Source organism: Danio aesculapii, chromosome 19 (genome assembly GCF_903798145.1).
Source record: "Danio aesculapii chromosome 19, fDanAes4.1, whole genome shotgun sequence".
Classification (NCBI taxonomy): Eukaryota; Metazoa; Chordata; class Actinopteri; order Cypriniformes; family Danionidae; genus Danio; species Danio aesculapii.
The window spans coordinates 8,892,253-8,911,465 of record NC_079453.1 but is presented as its reverse complement, the minus strand read 5'-3'; the positions used below and the strand labels follow the sequence as shown (position 1 = coordinate 8,911,465).

The 19,213-nt window shown below is 37.5% G+C and overlaps 1 protein-coding gene across 8 annotated transcripts in view; it reads left to right on the top strand.

Moving 5' to 3' along the window:
• The window catches only part of col11a2 (collagen, type XI, alpha 2), a 47,043-nt gene that overhangs the window by 22,389 nt on the left and 5,441 nt on the right, over positions 1-19,213 (top strand). For 4 of the 8 annotated variants that reach the window (XM_056479589.1, XM_056479588.1, XM_056479593.1 and 1 more), the window contains 57 exons: positions 544-672; positions 2,397-2,618; positions 5,287-5,340; positions 5,524-5,565; positions 5,821-5,883; positions 6,026-6,100; positions 6,235-6,321; positions 7,080-7,136; positions 7,285-7,338; positions 7,528-7,581; positions 7,703-7,756; positions 7,917-7,970; positions 8,095-8,148; positions 8,271-8,315; positions 8,509-8,562; positions 9,068-9,112; positions 9,302-9,355; positions 9,437-9,481; positions 9,571-9,624; positions 9,829-9,873; positions 10,054-10,107; positions 10,574-10,618; positions 10,746-10,799; positions 10,901-11,008; positions 11,942-11,995; positions 12,083-12,136; positions 12,247-12,291; positions 12,455-12,508; positions 12,611-12,655; positions 12,748-12,801; positions 12,890-12,943; positions 13,022-13,075; positions 13,219-13,416; positions 13,597-13,650; positions 13,758-13,865; positions 13,949-14,056; positions 14,147-14,200; positions 14,349-14,402; positions 14,532-14,639; positions 14,831-14,884; positions 15,005-15,058; positions 15,164-15,217; positions 15,314-15,367; positions 15,496-15,603; positions 15,687-15,740; positions 15,888-15,941; positions 16,021-16,074; positions 16,213-16,266; positions 16,356-16,463; positions 16,549-16,602; positions 16,759-16,920; positions 17,305-17,358; positions 17,488-17,523; positions 17,652-17,705; positions 17,812-18,091; positions 18,184-18,296; positions 18,807-18,875. In XM_056479589.1, coding sequence (XP_056335564.1) covers positions 544-672; positions 2,397-2,618; positions 5,287-5,340; positions 5,524-5,565; positions 5,821-5,883; positions 6,026-6,100; positions 6,235-6,321; positions 7,080-7,136; positions 7,285-7,338; positions 7,528-7,581; positions 7,703-7,756; positions 7,917-7,970; positions 8,095-8,148; positions 8,271-8,315; positions 8,509-8,562; positions 9,068-9,112; positions 9,302-9,355; positions 9,437-9,481; positions 9,571-9,624; positions 9,829-9,873; positions 10,054-10,107; positions 10,574-10,618; positions 10,746-10,799; positions 10,901-11,008; positions 11,942-11,995; positions 12,083-12,136; positions 12,247-12,291; positions 12,455-12,508; positions 12,611-12,655; positions 12,748-12,801; positions 12,890-12,943; positions 13,022-13,075; positions 13,219-13,416; positions 13,597-13,650; positions 13,758-13,865; positions 13,949-14,056; positions 14,147-14,200; positions 14,349-14,402; positions 14,532-14,639; positions 14,831-14,884; positions 15,005-15,058; positions 15,164-15,217; positions 15,314-15,367; positions 15,496-15,603; positions 15,687-15,740; positions 15,888-15,941; positions 16,021-16,074; positions 16,213-16,266; positions 16,356-16,463; positions 16,549-16,602; positions 16,759-16,920; positions 17,305-17,358; positions 17,488-17,523; positions 17,652-17,705; positions 17,812-18,091; positions 18,184-18,296; positions 18,807-18,875 — 4,170 coding nt within the window. The remainder of the gene's footprint in view (positions 1-543; positions 673-2,396; positions 2,619-5,286; positions 5,341-5,523; positions 5,566-5,820; positions 5,884-6,025; positions 6,101-6,234; positions 6,322-7,079; positions 7,137-7,284; positions 7,339-7,527; positions 7,582-7,702; positions 7,757-7,916; positions 7,971-8,094; positions 8,149-8,270; positions 8,316-8,508; positions 8,563-9,067; positions 9,113-9,301; positions 9,356-9,436; positions 9,482-9,570; positions 9,625-9,828; positions 9,874-10,053; positions 10,108-10,573; positions 10,619-10,745; positions 10,800-10,900; positions 11,009-11,941; positions 11,996-12,082; positions 12,137-12,246; positions 12,292-12,454; positions 12,509-12,610; positions 12,656-12,747; positions 12,802-12,889; positions 12,944-13,021; positions 13,076-13,218; positions 13,417-13,596; positions 13,651-13,757; positions 13,866-13,948; positions 14,057-14,146; positions 14,201-14,348; positions 14,403-14,531; positions 14,640-14,830; positions 14,885-15,004; positions 15,059-15,163; positions 15,218-15,313; positions 15,368-15,495; positions 15,604-15,686; positions 15,741-15,887; positions 15,942-16,020; positions 16,075-16,212; positions 16,267-16,355; positions 16,464-16,548; positions 16,603-16,758; positions 16,921-17,304; positions 17,359-17,487; positions 17,524-17,651; positions 17,706-17,811; positions 18,092-18,183; positions 18,297-18,806; positions 18,876-19,213) is intronic. The other 4 variants (XM_056479590.1, XM_056479595.1, XM_056479592.1 and 1 more) reach the window with 3 other exon arrangements.

Sequence of the window (19,213 nt, the reverse complement as noted above, 5' to 3'; positions counted from 1 at the left end):
AACTATGGGAGAAGCAGCATCACAGTAAATGTTTAAAATAGCGACTCTGTGATGCTGCACTCACTTCTGTTTTGTTGAAGATCTGTCCTGTGAAATCATGGTTGTGTGTCTAAAAGTTGTTTATTATTGTTGACAATGTGTTTAAATGGTTTGAAGACCATTGACACCAATGTCAACATCCGCAAAGTCAACTTTTGACCCAACCTGACCTGTTATTTACTTGGCTAATTAAACCAAATCAGGTTAAAATTAAAATCTGTCAGGGACAGCAAATCTTGATGAATAAAATAAGCCTTTCACAACGTAAAGGCTTATTCCAAGATTAATTGATCTGATCCAGTTCTGATTTTACTGTGACACGAGAGCAATGGTGTTTTGCCAGAAGACATCTCGTCTTCTATCAGCAAAGTCACATTGGTCTCTTCTTTCTGCATGTCACAAGTTTATCAGAACTGAGCTCGTTTCATACTAATCAATCTCTCCCCTTCAAATCTGCTTACCTCCACCCCTGACCCCACCCACCTCTCGGCCTCCTCCAATCAGGACGTAGATCCTGCTTACTCAGAGGCTGACCACACCCCCACAGAGACCGATTATTATTACAATGTAGAGGAAGAGGCGGCTCCACAGCCAGAGAGTGATCTGACTGGATATGAAGAAAGCATTAACCAGGTAACCCACACCCATGTATATAGCTAAGACGAGCTCTTAATTACTCTTAACAATCACAATGGAGGTGAGACCAGCCCGTGTATGTTTTACATTAACAATTAACATTTCTGTGTGCCGTGATAAGTGCCGTGCTTATCTGCAAAATTGAATGCATTGCATCTATTTTATCAGAAATTCTTTTGTGATTCTTTTGTTTCCGCTCGCCTCAAGATTTTCCTTCATGTTCTTATGTCAAAAATCAATCTTGACATAAGAACCGAAATCTTGAGGAGCAAAGATCGCAAAAGAAATGGTGCAAATATGGAATGAATACCATGCATTCATTGCTGGACAGTTTCTTTTGAGAGTAAGATATGTTTGGGAGTCTGATTTATTTTATATACAGTCATTTACTGTTAGTGAGCTGTAAATAGGTGAGCTAGATTATGGAAATACATTTTGATCAGGTTTGTATGTAAGAATCAAAGTTTTATGAACAGTAATAGTTTGGAAATGGACAACCTACATGATGACCAAAAAGTAAAATGAAAGAGTCGACAATACAATGGTAAGAGAATGTTAGGATGTGCTTAGGATGTGATGAACTAGTGCTTTAGAGTTTGCTTTATGTTGTGTTGCTGTAGACCTGAGTGATTCTGTGGTCCTTGTTTTTGGACTATATTATTTATTTACAACAATATTGGAAGATACTCATAAAAAATATGGACTCACATTCATCTTGAGCCACAATCCTTGTAATTATGGTCACACATTTTGCCTAGCTATCTTGATGATGGAGAAGAAAAGCCCTATCACATCAAGGATGATAACTATAACTATAAAGTTTTAATATTTGTTCCAAACAAGACTAGCAAACAACACATACATTGTTTATCTTTATTTACAAGTAGCAGAATATTTACAGCATCCTGTCCCATTGTGCCCCCTGGTGGCATAGTTGCAAACTGCGGTCATATCTAAAAAACACATTCTTACACCTTTAGAGCTGCGGCGGTTCAAGGTGCGGCATTAATGCTCATATTAAAGTGTCACCTACTGTAGGAGCAGTTAATCCTGAACCAGTTCAAAGAAAAACATTTTATTCTAGCTGATGAATAATTGCACCATTCACCAGCCAATCAGAATTCACCAGACTTTAAAGCAGTGTTTCTCAACCACGTTCAAGGAGGACCACCAGCTCTGCAAATTTTCCTTTTTCCTTAACAAAACATACTTGATTCAGATTATCAGCTCATTAGCAGAGACTGAAAGGCCTGTAAGGGGTGTGACCGACAAAGGAGACATCCAAAACATGCAGTGTTGGTGGTCCTCCAGTAATGTTATTGAGAAACACTACTTTAAAGAGCTTGAGTAGTCGGAGCTAACAGAATGTAACCATCTGTTAGTGTGGCGGTTATCTGTTTTCTATATATATTGTTCTTGTGTGAACTGGCTGTTAAATGACAATGAAGTTGTAAAAGAGAGAACAAGTTTTGGTGAGTTCAGCCTGTGCTGTATGAAAATGTGTGTGTCTGAAAACCTATGCCCATATCTTTTCATATATGGTCTTCTCTCATGATCTGTTTTGCAACAGGTAAGATCTATTATTCTGATTATTCCGTCTCTTTGCCTTCTCATTTCCACTTCCCCCCTCTATTATCCAACCCACTGCTGCCCCTACACACCATATAACCCTCCAAACAATCCCCTCCACCCCTACATCTGCTCCGGATGGTACGGTCCAGGTCGACGAGACTGTCCCCGTTGAGGAAATGGATGCTACTAAGACAGGTGGTGAGGTGGCGTCTCAAACGCCAGAAGAGCCCTTCACTGAGGAGTACATTACAAGCGACTTTGGGATGAAGGAGTATGACTATTCCTACAAGGACTACAATGAGCCCATCATTGAGGGCAAGACGGAGGACACACTAGGCCCTGCCCTGTCAGCTGTGACAGAGGAGGGGGGTGTAAGTTACCTTGTGCTTTCCAGCAAATTCATTTTAAAGCTTTGAAAAAGGCTTAAATTGAATTCGCTTCGGCTTTGAATCTTGCAGAGGCATCAAGCAGGTGGATGTTAAGACTAGCTAAGTGAAGTTTTCTGACTTAAGCTGCTTTCCAAAACCTAGTTGTCTGCCTACCAGCACAGAAGTTTAAAGCAACTCATTATATGTGCACATACGGTTTAATCTGGAAAGGTTTTGCTTTCTAATTTTCCTTACAATATGTTAATTTACTGTCCTCATTAAAGTAGAAAGTGAACTTAGATTTTATTGTCAACAAACAGAAGTCGATACACTGCCACCTTTGCTCTAAAAAAACAAACAAAAAACATACATGTCATCAAAATGTCAACTTTTTATCCTTTTATCAGCATCGTCAATCACATGTAATACAATTCATTAAACTAATTATCCAGTCAATCAATAAGGTATGAAAAAAGGGTATATACAGTAAATACAAAAACTCAGAAATCATAAAAATCCAATTCCAAATTTAACCTTTATTTAATGTGTAAATGTAAAAAGCTTTATTCATTCATCCGTTTTCCCTCTTAATTATCCAATCCTCCTGATAGGACAGTCCTGAATGCTCCTGATAGTACAGTCCAGGTCAATGAGACTGTCCCCGTTGAGGAAATGGATGCGACCAATACATAAAAATCATACATGTCATCAAAATGTCAACTTTTTAAAAATCTAATTCCAAACTTAACCTTCTGGAGAAAGAGTATTGAATGTGTACATGTAAATAGCTTTCTTCTGTAATAATATTGTATTTATATATCCACCCCATGCTTTTATTCATTCAATACCTAGATAATGCAGAGTCCATAAACTGTTTAAAAGCACTAAATTGAACAGTAATGGGGCTTCTTTGGTTATTTAGCCATATATTATTTCCGTGTTTGTTATTTCAATTGGCATTTTTAGACAACACTTTGTTTTAGCTATATATAAATGCCAAGTCACAATGACATTTGATCATTTAAGTTAGATTTATGGTGTTACTCAACAAAATTCTCTTAATTCTTATGTTTCCCTCGCTGAGGGTGGCTGAAAGTATGATATCCTGTTGTAAAATGTTGTTCACATTAACTAGTTTCATTGAATTGTTTTAGGTGTGATCGACGGTGCTGATAAAATGAGAAGAATTGTGTATTTTTGTTGACTTATTCACTTTTAAAAATGTCAGAAAATCATGACAACAGGTTTTTTGTTACTTTAACTTATTTTACTTAAGTTATTAGGTTTCAACTTTATTTTTTGAATTGTTAAAATTAAATTAAGTCAAGTTAAATTGATTGAAGTGTCTTGTTAAATAGTTAAAATAGATTCAACTAAAAAAGAATTAAGCAGCAGCAAATTTTGGTGTTGTTTGCCTGACCTGATGAAAACCTTTTTGGTGTTTTTTTGATTGTGCACCTGCTTCAAGTTTTTTTATGTGTGCATATTATACTTTCTTTAACTATGATTTTAACCACAATTATGCTGCCTATATGAGGTCTTGTTTCATCCATATTTGAAAGACACGTCTTAAAGATGGCAAGTGAGCCAAAATATTAAGAAATATTGATTATAAATATATGAATATTTAATTAAATATAGGACAATAATGATAAAAATGTTATGAATTATCAAATTTGAATATTTGAATATAAAGTCTGATAATTTAATTAATAATATTTAAATCTACTTTAATAATCTATTTCTGACTCCATATAATTTGTTCAATTTTTCATATACCAATTTTATTTGTGTAGTAAATAATATAATTTTTTATTTAATAATTAAATAATTTATTGATTTTGTCATTTGTATTAATTTAATTTCTATTTATTGTCATTTTAGTGCCTAGATTAAATTTAACAACTGTTCTATTTTTTTAAGTGTAATATAATGTCATTTTATTATAGATTTATTCTTGTTTGGTAGGAGACAGCAAGGCTCAATAGGTTTTGGATGAGAACTTCACTTTCAAAAATACTTTCAGCTCATTTCTAGTCAATGTTTACCTAAGACCAAGTCAAGTTTGCTTAGAGTAATGGGCTAGCAAGTTTATGCCATCAACAGGAAATGGTTGCCCTGTAGGCAAACTTTGTTTCTTAAAGTAATTTAACACTGATCCATCTGCAAAAGATTCCTCTGCAAGTCTTCTAGAGTGCCTAGCTCAGTATAGCTGCTTCAGGATTGGTAGACTTAGCCGCTCTCATGCTGATCTGAGACCAGCCTTAATCATGATCAGCATAGAACAGCAGTATCTTCTTGGAGGGGCATCACTTGAGTTTCTTGACTTCAACATCAAAGCTCCTCAGTATGTATTATTGTGCTGTAGGAAAATATTCTTTAGTGGTTACGTAAGTCTCTAATGTGCATCATTTAGATGGACGACCTCACAGCAGCAGATAAGTGACTTTTTAAGCCTTCTTCGTCTACAAAGTATTTATTACATTTAAATTAAATACTTATTCAAGGCATATGGTGATATTCAATTTATAGGAAGTGACGAAAAAGGGTTGTAATGTAGGAGAGTGTAGATTGCTCAGCCTACATCTGACTCTTGTTCTTGTGGACTGGAGCTTTCTTCCTTTTTATATTGACTGTGCTCTGTTTTGGGTTACATATCTGTTTTCCTCAGGCCTCAGTGCGAGCCATTAAGGGAGAGAAGGGAGAGCCTGCTGTCCTTGAACCTGTAAGCTTCATGCTTCCTTAATAATATTAGCTGAATATTATGACGTTGGTTGACAATTGTAAATCGTAAAATGCACCTGTAATTCATCCAGACCACCAGGGGGTGCTACTAAATGGCTAAAAAGTTATTTTTTTTATTGATTTAACGTCAGTATTTTTTAAATGCATCATTTTTTGCTCACAGGGCATGCTGATTGAAGGACCACCAGGACCAGAAGGACCAGCAGTATGTTATTTTAAACATTTTGAGTGACTTTATTATTAATAAAAGCTCCTAATCCTTGATCATATTAGACATTTTTGACTGTAAAGCAGAACGTCCTTTCCGACAACATCCAAACTGAGCTTTGCAAATTGCAAATGAATTAATCTAACAATGACATGTTTACTGATATAGTGATTCTCCTCATATTTTGGTGTTTACTATGCTAGCTACAATGTTATAGCAAAAGTTAAGTTTCTAAATGTGTCTTTTCATTAGGGTCTCCCTGGCCCCTCTGGCCCTCAAGGACAACCTGGTTCTGTCGGTGATCCTGGTGAGAGGGTGCGTAGACATTTTCTTGACTTCTAAGTATGCTAATCTGAAATATGCATCATATTTTCTATTACATTACATTACAAGTTATTTTAGTGAATTAAGCAGTATGTAATTGTAATTAAAACCTTCATGCTGGTTATCTTTGTAGGGTCCTACTGGAAAGGCCGGTCTACCTGGAGCAGATGGTGTCCCAGGACCTCCAGGAACCTCTGTCATGCTTCCTGTGAGTCTTTTTCTTTCTGTGCTCTGAAAGTAATTTCAGCACTAGATTCACAACATTTAAACAGCTTCCTCTGAGCTCCCACATCTAAAGTGCTTCAAAGAACTAATTTGCACACTCCTTTTCTGTTTTTGCAGTTCCGCTTTGGACAGAGCGCTGGAGAGAAGGGACCCGTTGCCTCTGCACAGGAAGCCCAAGCTCAAGCCATTCTGTCTCAGGCTCGGGTTAGTCCAAACTGTGATATAACAATCGATTTACATTAATTTATTACTATTGTCTGTTTACACCAAACACGATAACTATAAAGACATTGTTCTAAAAATGAATGAGTTCGGACCACAGCTATAATTATAAAGATGTAGAGAACTAGTATCATTGTAATGGTTTTGAGAACATGTTTTATAAAGGGATTGTGCATTTTTAAGTTACACACAACATTGTGGAGGAGCTCTGCTTGATGTTAGGCCTTCTTTTCAAAGATTATTTTAAGATAATGACTGTCTTGAAAACAATTGGTTATGCCAAAAATAGATAAAGCTAAATATAGATGGAAGTTATGCAAACTATGCTAGCAAACTGAAGTATATTACATGAAGTAAAATCACAGGACCTCAGGTATTCAGTGCTAATTTCAGCATTTTTGTGTTTCCTCCATTCTGGAAAAAATAATTAGTGTGGTTTTTATTCCACAATGACTACGATAGCTAAATTCACAGTTTGATATATAAGAAGCAAGTTAAAAGTTACACGAGCTGGATTTACTGGTCAGATGTGATAGTAGCACACTGAGGACATCTGCTGGTTACAAGGGGGTCATGCAGAAATAGCAGTAACTAAATATAAACAGATCATTATTGTTTGTCAGTGTGGACACAAATATGTCTATTGTTATATATTTCTATTTATAGCTTTTGTGCGTTGTGTGTTCGGACCTTACTTTACACATCTTAATTTACAATTCACACAATTTTCTTCTGTCTAGCTGGCCCTGAAAGGACCATCCGGGCCAATGGGTTTCACTGGCCGTCCTGGACCTTTGGTAAAAAAAACTAAACACAAATAAATAAATAAACAGATTTTAATCAAAATTTGTTATACATGTTCCTTGTCATGTGCTTTTTTTTGTTGTTGTCATCATTTTGATCATTTTTGACATTGTTTCTTTTTCTTATTTGGCTTCTAAATAGGGTACACCTGGTAGTCCTGGCTTTAAGGGAGAAAGAGGAGACCCTGGTGCTCAGGTAGGGTCCTGTGTTCATCTTTTTCCAACATTATAACTCTTGATGTTAATTTCAAGACATTAGCCACACATTGAGTCATCTTGTAATGCTGTGACATTTACCTATACTGTACATTTATCTTGTTTATACTGTAAAAAGACTATCTACATAAATCAGACATTTATCATGTACCCCTATTCTGTTTTGTAGGGCCCTAGGGGTCCTCAGGGTGTGTCTGGTCCTCCTGGCAAAGCTGGTCGGAGGGTGAGTACAGTGATAAAGTACTGATATTACCAAGAACGCTGTTATATCCTGAAAACATCCACATATGCTTTTGTCAAGTAGTGTAGAAAAACTAATTGTTGATATATGATGTTTCCTGCAGGGTCGCGCTGGTGCTGATGGAGCCAGAGGGATGCCAGGAGAGTCTGGAATTAAGGTCAGATATTTCATTAAAGTTGTGATCTATGTGTGATTCATTGTGTTTTTTTTTTAGTTGTGTGTATCTTCCATTTCTAAACCTTCAACTCATTGCAGTCATGTTGAGCTTGATTAAAAATTTTAGCCAAGCAGTTAATGAGTGTTTTTTCCTGTATTAGGGTGACCGCGGCTTTGATGGCCTTCCTGGTTTGCCTGGTGACAAGGGTTATCGGGTATGGATATTCATTTTAACTTCATTATTCATGTTAAAAAATGCATATCTACAAATAAGACAAGAAGGGGTCCACTATCTGAAATATGAAGCATAATTATAGAATGTATTAATATTTTCTGCAGGGTCAACCTGGAGGAATGGGACCCCCAGGACCACATGGAGAGGATGGAGAGAGGGTACATTTCAGGGATTTTTTACATTTTGTCTAAGCATACTCATGATCTGTCACTTATCATCATCTTTTTAAGGCATAGAAACCTTGTATTTGATTGTGCTTTTCCCTCTTGACATTTATCAGGGAGATGATGGAGATGTTGGACCCAGAGGTCTTCCAGGCGAACCTGTGAGTGTTTTTGTTGAGCGTGTGTATTTTACAATCTGGTCAGAACCAAGCAAGGCTTTAGAACCTGACTGTGAGAGCATTGACCTGTGCAGCTTTGATTTGCCCTTTTGTCCTAAATCTGTAAGGCTCTGTGTTTTGCTTGGATTTCATTGATTTGTATTTTGATAAGTCTTTTTTTTTTTCATTTTTGTAGGGACCCCGTGGTTTGCTGGGGCCTAAAGGGCCTTCTGGACTTCCTGGACCTCCTGTGAGTATTCATTGAAAGCTCCTTCAGCTACATAAATCACCAAAGCATTTCAAATATTACTAAAAATTCCTGAAATGCCACTTTTATTCTGACACACATTGTACGCAATAGACTAATAACAATAGACTGGGCTTTCTGACCGATCAGAGCAGGGGTGGCTTGGGGAGAGTAACAAATCTTCTAAGATTTTTTTGAGAATTTGAGAATTGAGGTAATATAAAATAATATAGTTTCTGAAAATTAATTGTACCTTGGACTTTGGAAGCAAGTAAAACAAAGACCGCCAAAGCAAAGCTAGCCATCTTTAAATTAGTATAACTGGGACACTTTGAGTCAGATCTTCAAATATACGTATTTTCTCATTTGCTGTGGTTGCGCAGCCACACGACTACCATCTTTAACACATCAAGATATTAAAATGTGCATTTAAGGGATATTTTTGAATGAACTATGCCTTTAGCATCTAGATTGTTCTCTATTTCATTTCTCCATTTTGTTTTTCCAGGGTGTTCGCGGAAATGATGGTCCACATGGTCCAAAAGGAAACTTGGTAAGTATATCTCAGTTTTCTGGCAATAATCCTAATGCAAATTCTCTACCATTCAAATTATAAAAATGTATTTGCATGTAGACTATAGACTAATAGACTAGACGTAGATTAATTATTGCAATTATAAGAATAAAAAGAAACAAAATGATGGCATATGAACATCATTTACCTTGTCGTTGCTCCTTTAAGGGACCACAAGGAGAGCCCGGTCCTCCAGGCCAGCAGGGGGCTCCAGGAACACAGGTGAACAATGACAATTTAATGAGGAATTTAATGACACATGTATAAAATTATAATGGATATTAATGTTTGTCTGTGTAACAGGGAATGCCAGGTCCACAGGGTGCGACTGGACCACCAGGAGAGAAAGTAAGTGTTGTAAAGTATAAACAGCACAAAAAATGAGTTTCAACTTATCTTTGAATGCGCTTGATGACATTTTCTATGTTCTCTAAAAGGGACCCACAGGAAAGCCAGGTCTACCAGGAATGCCAGGAGCTGATGGTCCTCCCGTAAGTACTAGACATGATTTTTTTGTTTTCATTTTTGTTTGTTTGTTTGTCTATTCATATTCAAAGTACTGAAAACGTCCCGTTGGTTTTTTGTGTTGACTTTCATGTGAATGAACAACTGAACAGTTATAGGTGTATGGCAAAACAAAAATGTATGTCTTGTTAGATGTTGTAATGAATGTTTCAACTGTGTGCGTCCCACAGGGTCATCCCGGAAAGGAAGGTCCTGGTGGAACCAAAGGAAATCAAGTGAGAGAGTCTCATAATACTAAGTAGATTTCTCAATGCAGCTTCATGGATTAGATGTAATGTCTGCCACTATTTATTTACTTTTTATGTAGTGTTATCAGTAATGACAATTACATTCAATTTGTAGTGTGTTCATGTTTTGCTGGTTGTTTTTATTTATTTATTTTTGTTCATATTTAGGGTCCTAATGGTCCTCAGGGGTCTATTGGCTATCCTGGCCCTCGGGGATTGAAGGTATAGTAGATATTATTCTGATCTGTTTATTATGGATAAATATTGGATATCTATTAGGGCTGCATCACACTAGGAAAATATGCGATAATTTATTTATGTAATGATATGAAAATAAACAGGTGAAAGACATTTTTCTGATCTAATTAATTGTAATTCAAACTAAAAAACTGGTCTTTAAAACACAACAATGCATAAAATAAATGTGTTTGATCACACATGTCTGTGATACATGTATTGCATATACTATTATTGCAATAACAATAATTTTGCGATATATTGTGCATTCATTTTATCATTTTATCCATTTTATTATTTAAATATGGAAAAATGAAAATGTTATTGAAATATTTGTCTAAATGATTCTTTTGTTAAGAATATCTGTATGTAATAAAATGTTAATAATAATTGTTAATAGTTCATATTTACTCAGAGAGATAACAGACTGAATATTTTGCTACATTCACAGGGAGCTCAAGGTATCCGTGGACTGAAGGGTCATAAGGGAGAGAAGGTGAGAGTACTGGTTTAAAAAACATTTGCTTAAGTCAGCTTATCATTATTGAAATATTTATTGTGAGCTGTTTATGCCACAAGCGCAGGAGCAAAGGTATGTGCTAAATAAACAGTTTTTCTTTTAGGGTGAGGATGGATTCCCAGGAATCAAAGGAGACTTTGGTGTGAAGGGAGAGAGGGTATGCACCAGTGGATAGAGAATTATAAATATGCATGTGATTTAGCATTGGCTGCGTTGACCCATTTCAACTGCCCACTGAGATTGGTTGTGCATTAACAGGGAGAGGTGGGCGTGCCCGGCCCGAGAGGAGAGGATGGTCCTGAGGGGCCAAAGGGTCGTGTCGGACCCCCTGGTGAAATTGGTCCCCTCGGCCTGTTGGGAGAGAAGGTTAGTTTGGTGTAAATTCTACAGTTGTATTATATATTATTTTAGCTATGTTTGGTTTTCACGGTTTCTATGGGTCATTTCTGGAATATTGTGTAATTTTAAAAGGAGTTTTTCAGACATTGAAAGCCAGGGGATATTTTTTGTCCATCTCTTGGAATGTCATGGGTTTTGTAAACAAACCTTTCAAAATGTGTATATATCAAAATATGTCAACATATAAGGGTATTTAGCCATTTCAGTGGGCCTTCAATTTGAAAATCTTGTATGCTTGGATTTAGTTTCTCTTGTTTTATTAATCAAAATGAATCTATAATCATTTATTTGCATATTATGAATTCACATGTGTATTTATTTCCATATCATATGTGTTTTTGCTATTAATTTTAATTTGAGCAAAATTGATCAAAATGTAATTTTTCAATAATTATATCATTCTTTTTTTAAGTGAAGCCTATATTCAGTGGCATAAATGATCACTCACCAAAATGAACTTATAAGATTACAACCTAATTATTGTGGAGGTTTGACTGCATTTAAAATCTTAGATTGGTGTTAAATAATCATTATTTAATGCATTAATCAATGTTGGGTTGATGTTATAATCTAATCTAGTCAAAATGACTAACAAGCCCCTCAAATTAAATAAGGCAACTCGGTCTAACTTCCAGTCCAGCTTTGCTTTGGGCTTTAACACTGTCCTAAACAGATGACTGGATAACCTGTAATTAAAGATATAATTGTCCTTATATTTGCTCAGTGCTCATAGATCATAGAAATTCAGATTTTTAGTCAGTGAAAGTCAGTATATGATGTAAACAAGTATTTATGTAAATACTATTTATATAATTTTCATAAACTGTAATGATAAATATGTAAAATGTGTTTGTTCGTCTAGAAGATGTATGAAATGTTTACTAAATAATGTCTTTCTAGGGTAAACTTGGTGTGCCTGGACTTCCTGGATATCCTGGACGTCAAGGAATAAAGGTAAACAAAAATATACTCATGTAATATGCAATAATATTTTTGTCAAACCGAATACACATATAATGAGTGTGATTCTTGTGTTTTTAGGGGTCCCTTGGTTTCCCAGGATTCCCTGGTACAAATGGCGAGAAGGGCACAAGGGTGAATCTTTCAGATCTTTTCCATTTACATTAGTCTTTACAGAGTAAAACTTAACAGGAATAAAAATGTCACATTTTAAGTAAAAGTTGAATTGTGTTTTCTCTTTCTAGGGTTTGATCGGAAAACCTGGACCAAGAGGACAACGAGGGCCGACAGTAAGGACCAGTTATAAATTAAACATCTCATGTCGTACACTATAATTTCTTATGTCTGTCCCAGACAGCAGTAGTTTTCACTGGATTTGAGAACAAACCAATTGTGCTGATTTGTAAAACGATGGTCAATGCATTTCTGAGTCAAATGTTTTTATGTTTTTAGGGTCCTAGAGGGCAGAGGGGTCCCCGTGGGGCAACTGGGAAATCAGGTGCTAAGGTATGAATATAATTTAGGGTTAGTTAATCTCAATAAAATATTTGGTCACCATCAATGATTATAAATTATGTGCATATAGCCAATTTATGTTTGATGTTTTAGGGTGGATCAGGAAGTGACGGGCCTCCTGGACCACCTGGAGAGAGAGTATGTTCATTTTTACAATAAGCAATCTATTAACAGCTTCTAATCTTTTCTTCATCTGTAATGTATTTTTTATGGTTCTGTTTTTGTTTTAGGGACTAACAGGACCCCAGGGTGCTAACGGATTTCCTGGGCCAAAGGGACCTCCCGTAAGGAATTATTTGTATATTTAGTTTAATTATTAATTTGGTCCAGTTTGTCTCTAATACCTACTGATGTCTCAAATGTATTGTGAAGGGACCTCCAGGGAAAGATGGACTTCCTGGACACCCTGGACAGAGAGGCGAAGTCGTATGTACCCTCTAAACTACAGTATTATCTGTGAACATGATTAAAAGTGCAGCAACACTAACCTTTTTGTATTCATAGGGTTTCCAAGGCAAAGTTGGACCACCTGGCCCACCTGGAGTTGTTGGACCACACGTGAGTTTTTAGCATTTACCATTAAAGATAGAAGCTATATGCTATATGCTTATTCAATAAAATGTTATAAAATTCCTCAGATCAATTAAATCTATAAAATCAGTGAGCAATGCGAGAGTTACTCAAGTCAAGTTTTTGTTTAGGGTCCCTCTGGTGAGACTGGTCAGATGGGTGAGCGTGGCCACCCTGGACCTCCAGGACCACCTGGCGAGCAAGGCCTATCTGGCCCCTCTGGTAAAGAAGGAACCAAAGGAGATCCCGGTCCTCCTGGTGGCCCCGGTAAAGATGGACCCCCTGGACTTAGAGGATTCCCAGGAGAGAGAGGACTACCAGGAACTCCAGTAATAAGACCTGCTGATTCTGCTCTGTGAATTTTGTAAAACTTTGCGCTTGTAAAACAAAACGTGTTTGTTACACCAATTTATAACTGTTTTAGTGATTTATACCTGATTTACACCTATTTATAACTATGCTTAAATGTTTTTATAACTCATAACTACAATCTGACTCTGTTTTCTTAGGGCTCTGGAGGACTGAAAGGAAATGAAGGCCCTGCTGGACCACCTGGTCCTGCGGTATGATATAATACATAAATCATCAAAATATTAGGAGTAGAATATAGACTTCGACAAGATCATTGCATGTGGTCTCATAGGTATATGCTGTTAAATTAAATTTTTAGGGTTCATCTGGGGAGAGAGGTGGTGCTGGCACTGCAGGCCCTGTCGGCCCACCTGGACGACCTGGACCTCAGGGACCCCCTGGAACTTCAGGAGAAAAAGGAGTGCCGGTAAGTGTTTACTGTTCGTTTGCATCATGTCTCTAATACAGATTCCACAGAGGCCCATTGCCTTAAACCGTCTTCTTTTACAGGGCGAGAAAGGTCCGGTTGGTCCAGCTGGTCGTGATGGCATCCAAGGCCCAGTTGGTCTCCCAGGCCCTGCCGGACCTCCAGGTACTTCTGGAGAGGATGGAGACAAGGTCAGTGACCTCCTCATATCTTGATCTTCAGCTGTGACATTCAGATGGAGGCTCTTGTCAAATATTAACTCTGTTTTGTTTATTGTGTAGGGTGAGGTTGGAGAGCCAGGACAAAAGGGAGCTAAAGGGTCCAAAGGAGAACATGTGAGTAGCAACCCCTTCAAAATGTCAATATAATAAAATATGTCAAGCCGTTACATAGAGCCTTAATTTGTGAAAATCTTCTATGCTTAGATTTTTTTTTCTTTTAGCTTTGTTATCTGTAATAAATCAATTCCTTGCATATTTACAGGGTCCTCCTGGTCCACCTGGACCAATGGGTCCTGTTGGACAGCCTGGTGCAGCGGTAAGTGTGAAAGCAATCTCACTGACGGATATAAATATTCACATATTTTAATGTTATACAGTTCTTTACTTGAATCTTTAATAGGAACAAATCGGAAGTGCTTAGTTCCCATTTCATATCTGTGATTAGGGTGCTGATGGTGAGACGGGTCCAAGAGGTCAACAGGGACAGTTTGGTGCCAAGGGAGATGAAGGCACAAGAGGTTTCCCTGGTCCCCCTGGCCCCATCGGACTGCAGGTACTGTATTCAGCATTTGTTTTAAATGTGCTTAAGGCTCCAATATACTAAAAAATCCAGCGTACTGGTGTAATGAACAAAATCAGGCAAACAAACATCCCGCACAGACAGTATATATCAGGGCCTTCACCAAATAAATTCTCCATATAAGATGGTTTAATCAGTATTTATTCTTTAATTATGTTCATTAGGGTTTGCCAGGCCCAGGTGGAGAAAAGGGAGAGACAGGCGATGTTGGACCATTGGTGAGTCTCAATACTCTGCTCTGATAGATATAAAGTGAATCACACATTGCTTGTATAATACAGTGTATGACACTGTATGTTGTATGTTGTATTATAATGTGTATGGTGACTGTTCTGTAGGGTCCTCCTGGTCCTCCAGGGCCGCGTGGTCCTGCTGGTCCTAATGGCGCTGATGTAAGTAACTTAATTTGCACTAAAATTATTTACAAAATGCATTATTACACTTGTTATTTTGTAAACACTGGAAAAATGGATCGTTCTGTGGTCATTATTTTTCAGGGTCCCCAAGGTCCTCCAGGAGGTTTGGGTAATCCAGGACCCATAGGAGAGAAGGCAAGTGTAGATGAGCTCAGTTTTTCATGCATGTTGTCTATTTCTTTAATAATATTTACAGTTCTTATTGACTGATCTTTAATTTTGTATGTTCAGGGTGAGCCTGGTGAATCTGGACCACCAGGTGTTGGTGGAGAGCCAGGAAAATTGGTGAGGATGTTTTTATGTATTATGTATTCATTCTTTGAACCTGTAAAAACAGGCTCACATAGAAAATAATTTAGAAACTGCAATAGCATGTCACAGCTATCTTCAATGTTTTGCTTGTCTAATCCCAGGGCCCGAGAGGAGAGCGTGGTGAGAAGGGAGAGTCCGGGCAACCTGGCACCCCTGGTCCTCCTGGAGGAAAGGGACCCACTGGAGATGACGGACCCAAAGGAAACCCTGTACGTGTTAATCACGACACATCTTTTAAATAAAACATAGGTCCGACTGAGACTCTTCAGCAGCTGTTATTTGTGTTTTTAAGGGTCCTGTTGGATTCCCTGGTGATCCTGGACCCCCTGGTGAAGTTGGACCACGAGTGAGTAGAGCTAATGTCATTTATGTACAATACATGACACTTGAAGGCCACATTAAATTAAATTAGACTTTCAATGCATTATTCTTACATACTCTTATTATGATACATAAGTGCAAGGAAGAGCTTTCTTTCTGACCTTCTTTATAGGGTCAAGATGGTGCTAAGGGTGACAGAGGAGAGGATGGAGAACAAGGAGAAGCCGTGAGTTATCATTTCCTTACACAAATGTGTTTTTCAACATAAATTATGTTTATTTAGTACTATCTTTACATGGCTTTAGGGCTCACCTGGACCAACCGGAGAGAACGGACCACCTGGACCTCCAGGAAAGAGAGTAAGATCACCTTGATGCACAACAATACCACCATAACCACCCCATATGTAGATTTATTCATTGTTTAATGTACATATTGAAAGACAGTATGTACATTATACACTGGCATACTTGATAAAATAAATATTCATATTTCAGGGTCCTGCAGGGACAAGGGGACCGGAGGGCCGTCAAGGAGAGAAAGGAAGCAAGGCAAGATTATATAACCAGAGCATACAACAATGTTTATTAAACAGGCTTTCCATAGTAGTCTTCATCATATACAATCTGTTTTCTTTTAGGGTGATTCAGGTGCTCTTGGTCCTCCAGGAAAAACTGGCCCCGTAGGGCCACAGGGACAACCTGGAAAACCAGGAACTGAGGGTCTAAGAGGGTTGCCTGGAACAGTGGTATGTCATTTTTCTGTGATTTCTGTAATTAAACAAAAACTATAAATATTATTTATCAAAATAATGATCTGATAACTTCATTCAGGGTGAGCAAGGTTCTCCAGGTGCTGCAGGCCCTAAAGGACCTCCAGGACCTCTGGTAAGACCTTGTGAATTATTAAATATAAAGTGATGAACTAAATATTCAACATTCATTTATTGATACATTAAACACTTCAGGTATAGCGAACTGCTATTCCTGCTTCATGCAATTGAGTTTCTATTGAATGGTAAATAATCCCCCCTCCTCTAACAGGGTCCTCCAGGTTTGGCTGGTCTTCGTGGTGATCCCGGTTCTAAAGGTGAGAAGGGACATCCAGGTATGCTCGGACTGATTGGGCCTGCTGGAGAACAAGGAGAGAAGGGAGACAGAGGCATGCCAGGACCTCAGGGATCAACAGGACCCAAGGGAGAAACGGTGAAGTCCTACACAAATTATAACCACGGTTTGACAATACAAATTAATTAAGCAGCACAACTGTTCTCAAAATAGGTAAACACAGCAAATGTGTCTTGAGCAAAGTATTTTTTGAAGGATCGTCTGAAAATTTTGCTTTACCTTCACAGGAATAAATGACATTTAAAAAAAAATATTCAAAGAGAATTTAGTTGTTTTATATTGTAAAAATATTTTATGTTTATCATTATTATATTTGTAGAGCTTTGGTGAGCATGAAAGACAGTGTTCCTAAACTCTAAACCTTTACTGATCCTAAACGATTGCTCAGTATTGTACACAACCATTTTATCAAATGCCATATTTTGTCTGTCTTTTTTCATTTCTTGATCTACTTTATTTTAGGGTATATCTGGAGGAACTGGCCCACTTGGTCCTGCAGGTCCTGCTGGTATGCCTGTGAGTGAACACGTTACCATTTCTCAATATCATTATCAAATTACCAAATGCTCATTTTCTGAAGAAAATGCTCCTATTCTTCATGATTTAAACTTGCCTGAAGCTGAATGGATGTGATGTTTCTCACAGGGCCCGAGGGGTGTCAAAGGAGCTAAAGGTGCCAGTGTAAGTAATCCTTCAGAAATCCTTGTTTAAAAGTTTAAAAAGCATTGTGCATTGGTGACTTTTCTACCTTCTATTACACTTTACACTAAAATGATACAATTTTTCTCTATCTTGTCTCTGTGGTACAGGGTGGAGCTGGTCCTAAAGGAGAAAAGGGTGTACAAGGACCACCAGGACCACCTGTGAGTGAAAATCTGTCGAATATTTTTGTGATGAGCTTAAAAAAACACTATAGTGAAGACTGAAAAACAGATCATCCCATCACAAGATGCATCTGAATTGTTTTAGGGTCCCCCTGGTGATGTCATCCAGCCGCTGCCCATTCAGATCCCCAAGAAGTCTAAGCGCTCCATCGACGCCAGTAAGATTCTGTCTGAGACTGACGCTGAGGCTGCCGACACCACCGGCTCTGAGTTCCTGACTGGTAATGAAGGAATGGAGGAGATCTTCGGCTCACTTAATTCCCTGCGGCAGGAGATCGAGAGCATGCGCTTCCCATTGGGCACAAAGGAGAGCCCCGCCCGCACCTGCCAGGATCTTCACCTCAGCCAGCCAGATCTGAAAGATGGTACAGTTGTCATGGATATTACATGATTGACGCATTGCACAGCCAATAGGGAAGCAATTTACAGTCTAATACTTTATATATCTCTATTTTAGGCGAGTATTGGATTGATCCAAATCAAGGCTGCGCTCGCGACTCTTTCAAGGTTTACTGTAACTTCACTGCCGGCGGAGAGACCTGCCTGTATCCCAGCAAAGCAGTGGAGAATGTAAGGGTTCTACTTAATTCATATTTGTCTTTATTGCTTATCTGCAACATCATTAACTTCAGGTTCAGACTATACAGTATCTAATCTGTTTAATATTTCTAGGATGATCTGTTTGGCATTGGTTTTGTAGTGAGTAATGAGATTTCATGAGGCACTTCAACTGGTATTATAAATGCATAGTGAACATATTCATTCATGCTTTATAGTAGTTCAATAAAAACAGATTGCTGCTTTATTTTTAATTAAAGTCCTCCATGTAAGATAGTCCTCCATGTCCTCCATGTTTAGTTGTTATTCTTGTTCCCGGAAGTCAGTTTACAGTCCCGCCCACTTAATGACATCACATGCATTGCTAAAGACAAGTATGGATGATTTGTTCAAGAAGCTACGTGTAGTCTGACATGCTTATTTTCCATGATGCCATTTGAGCATTGTAACAAAATATTGCATAGTCTGAACGGCGGAATAACACTGTGTTCATATGAATCTTATTTATTTGTTCTATAAAAGGTAAAGACGAACTCTTGGACAAAGGAGAAGCCTGGGTCCTGGTTCAGTCAGTTTGCAAAGGGCAACAAGGTGAGTCTATTGAGTTCTTATAATTCATTAAAACTGAAACCAAGCTTAAAATAAAGTACATTTTTTACAAATTTAAAACAGAACAAAAATACTAAAACATTTCAGTTAAATTGAAGAGAAAATATATATTTCAAAATTCTAAATTATTAATAAAAACTATAATGGACCCTCAGTATAAGCATCGTAAGTACATGAAATTGTTCATATTTAGATTTTTTTAATATGAAAATGTATGTCTTTATTTGTGTGTATATGTTTGCTCTATATGTATGTATTATATCATATTTGCATTAAATTACCAAAACAAATAGAATTCTATGGGTTAATTTGACGTTGTT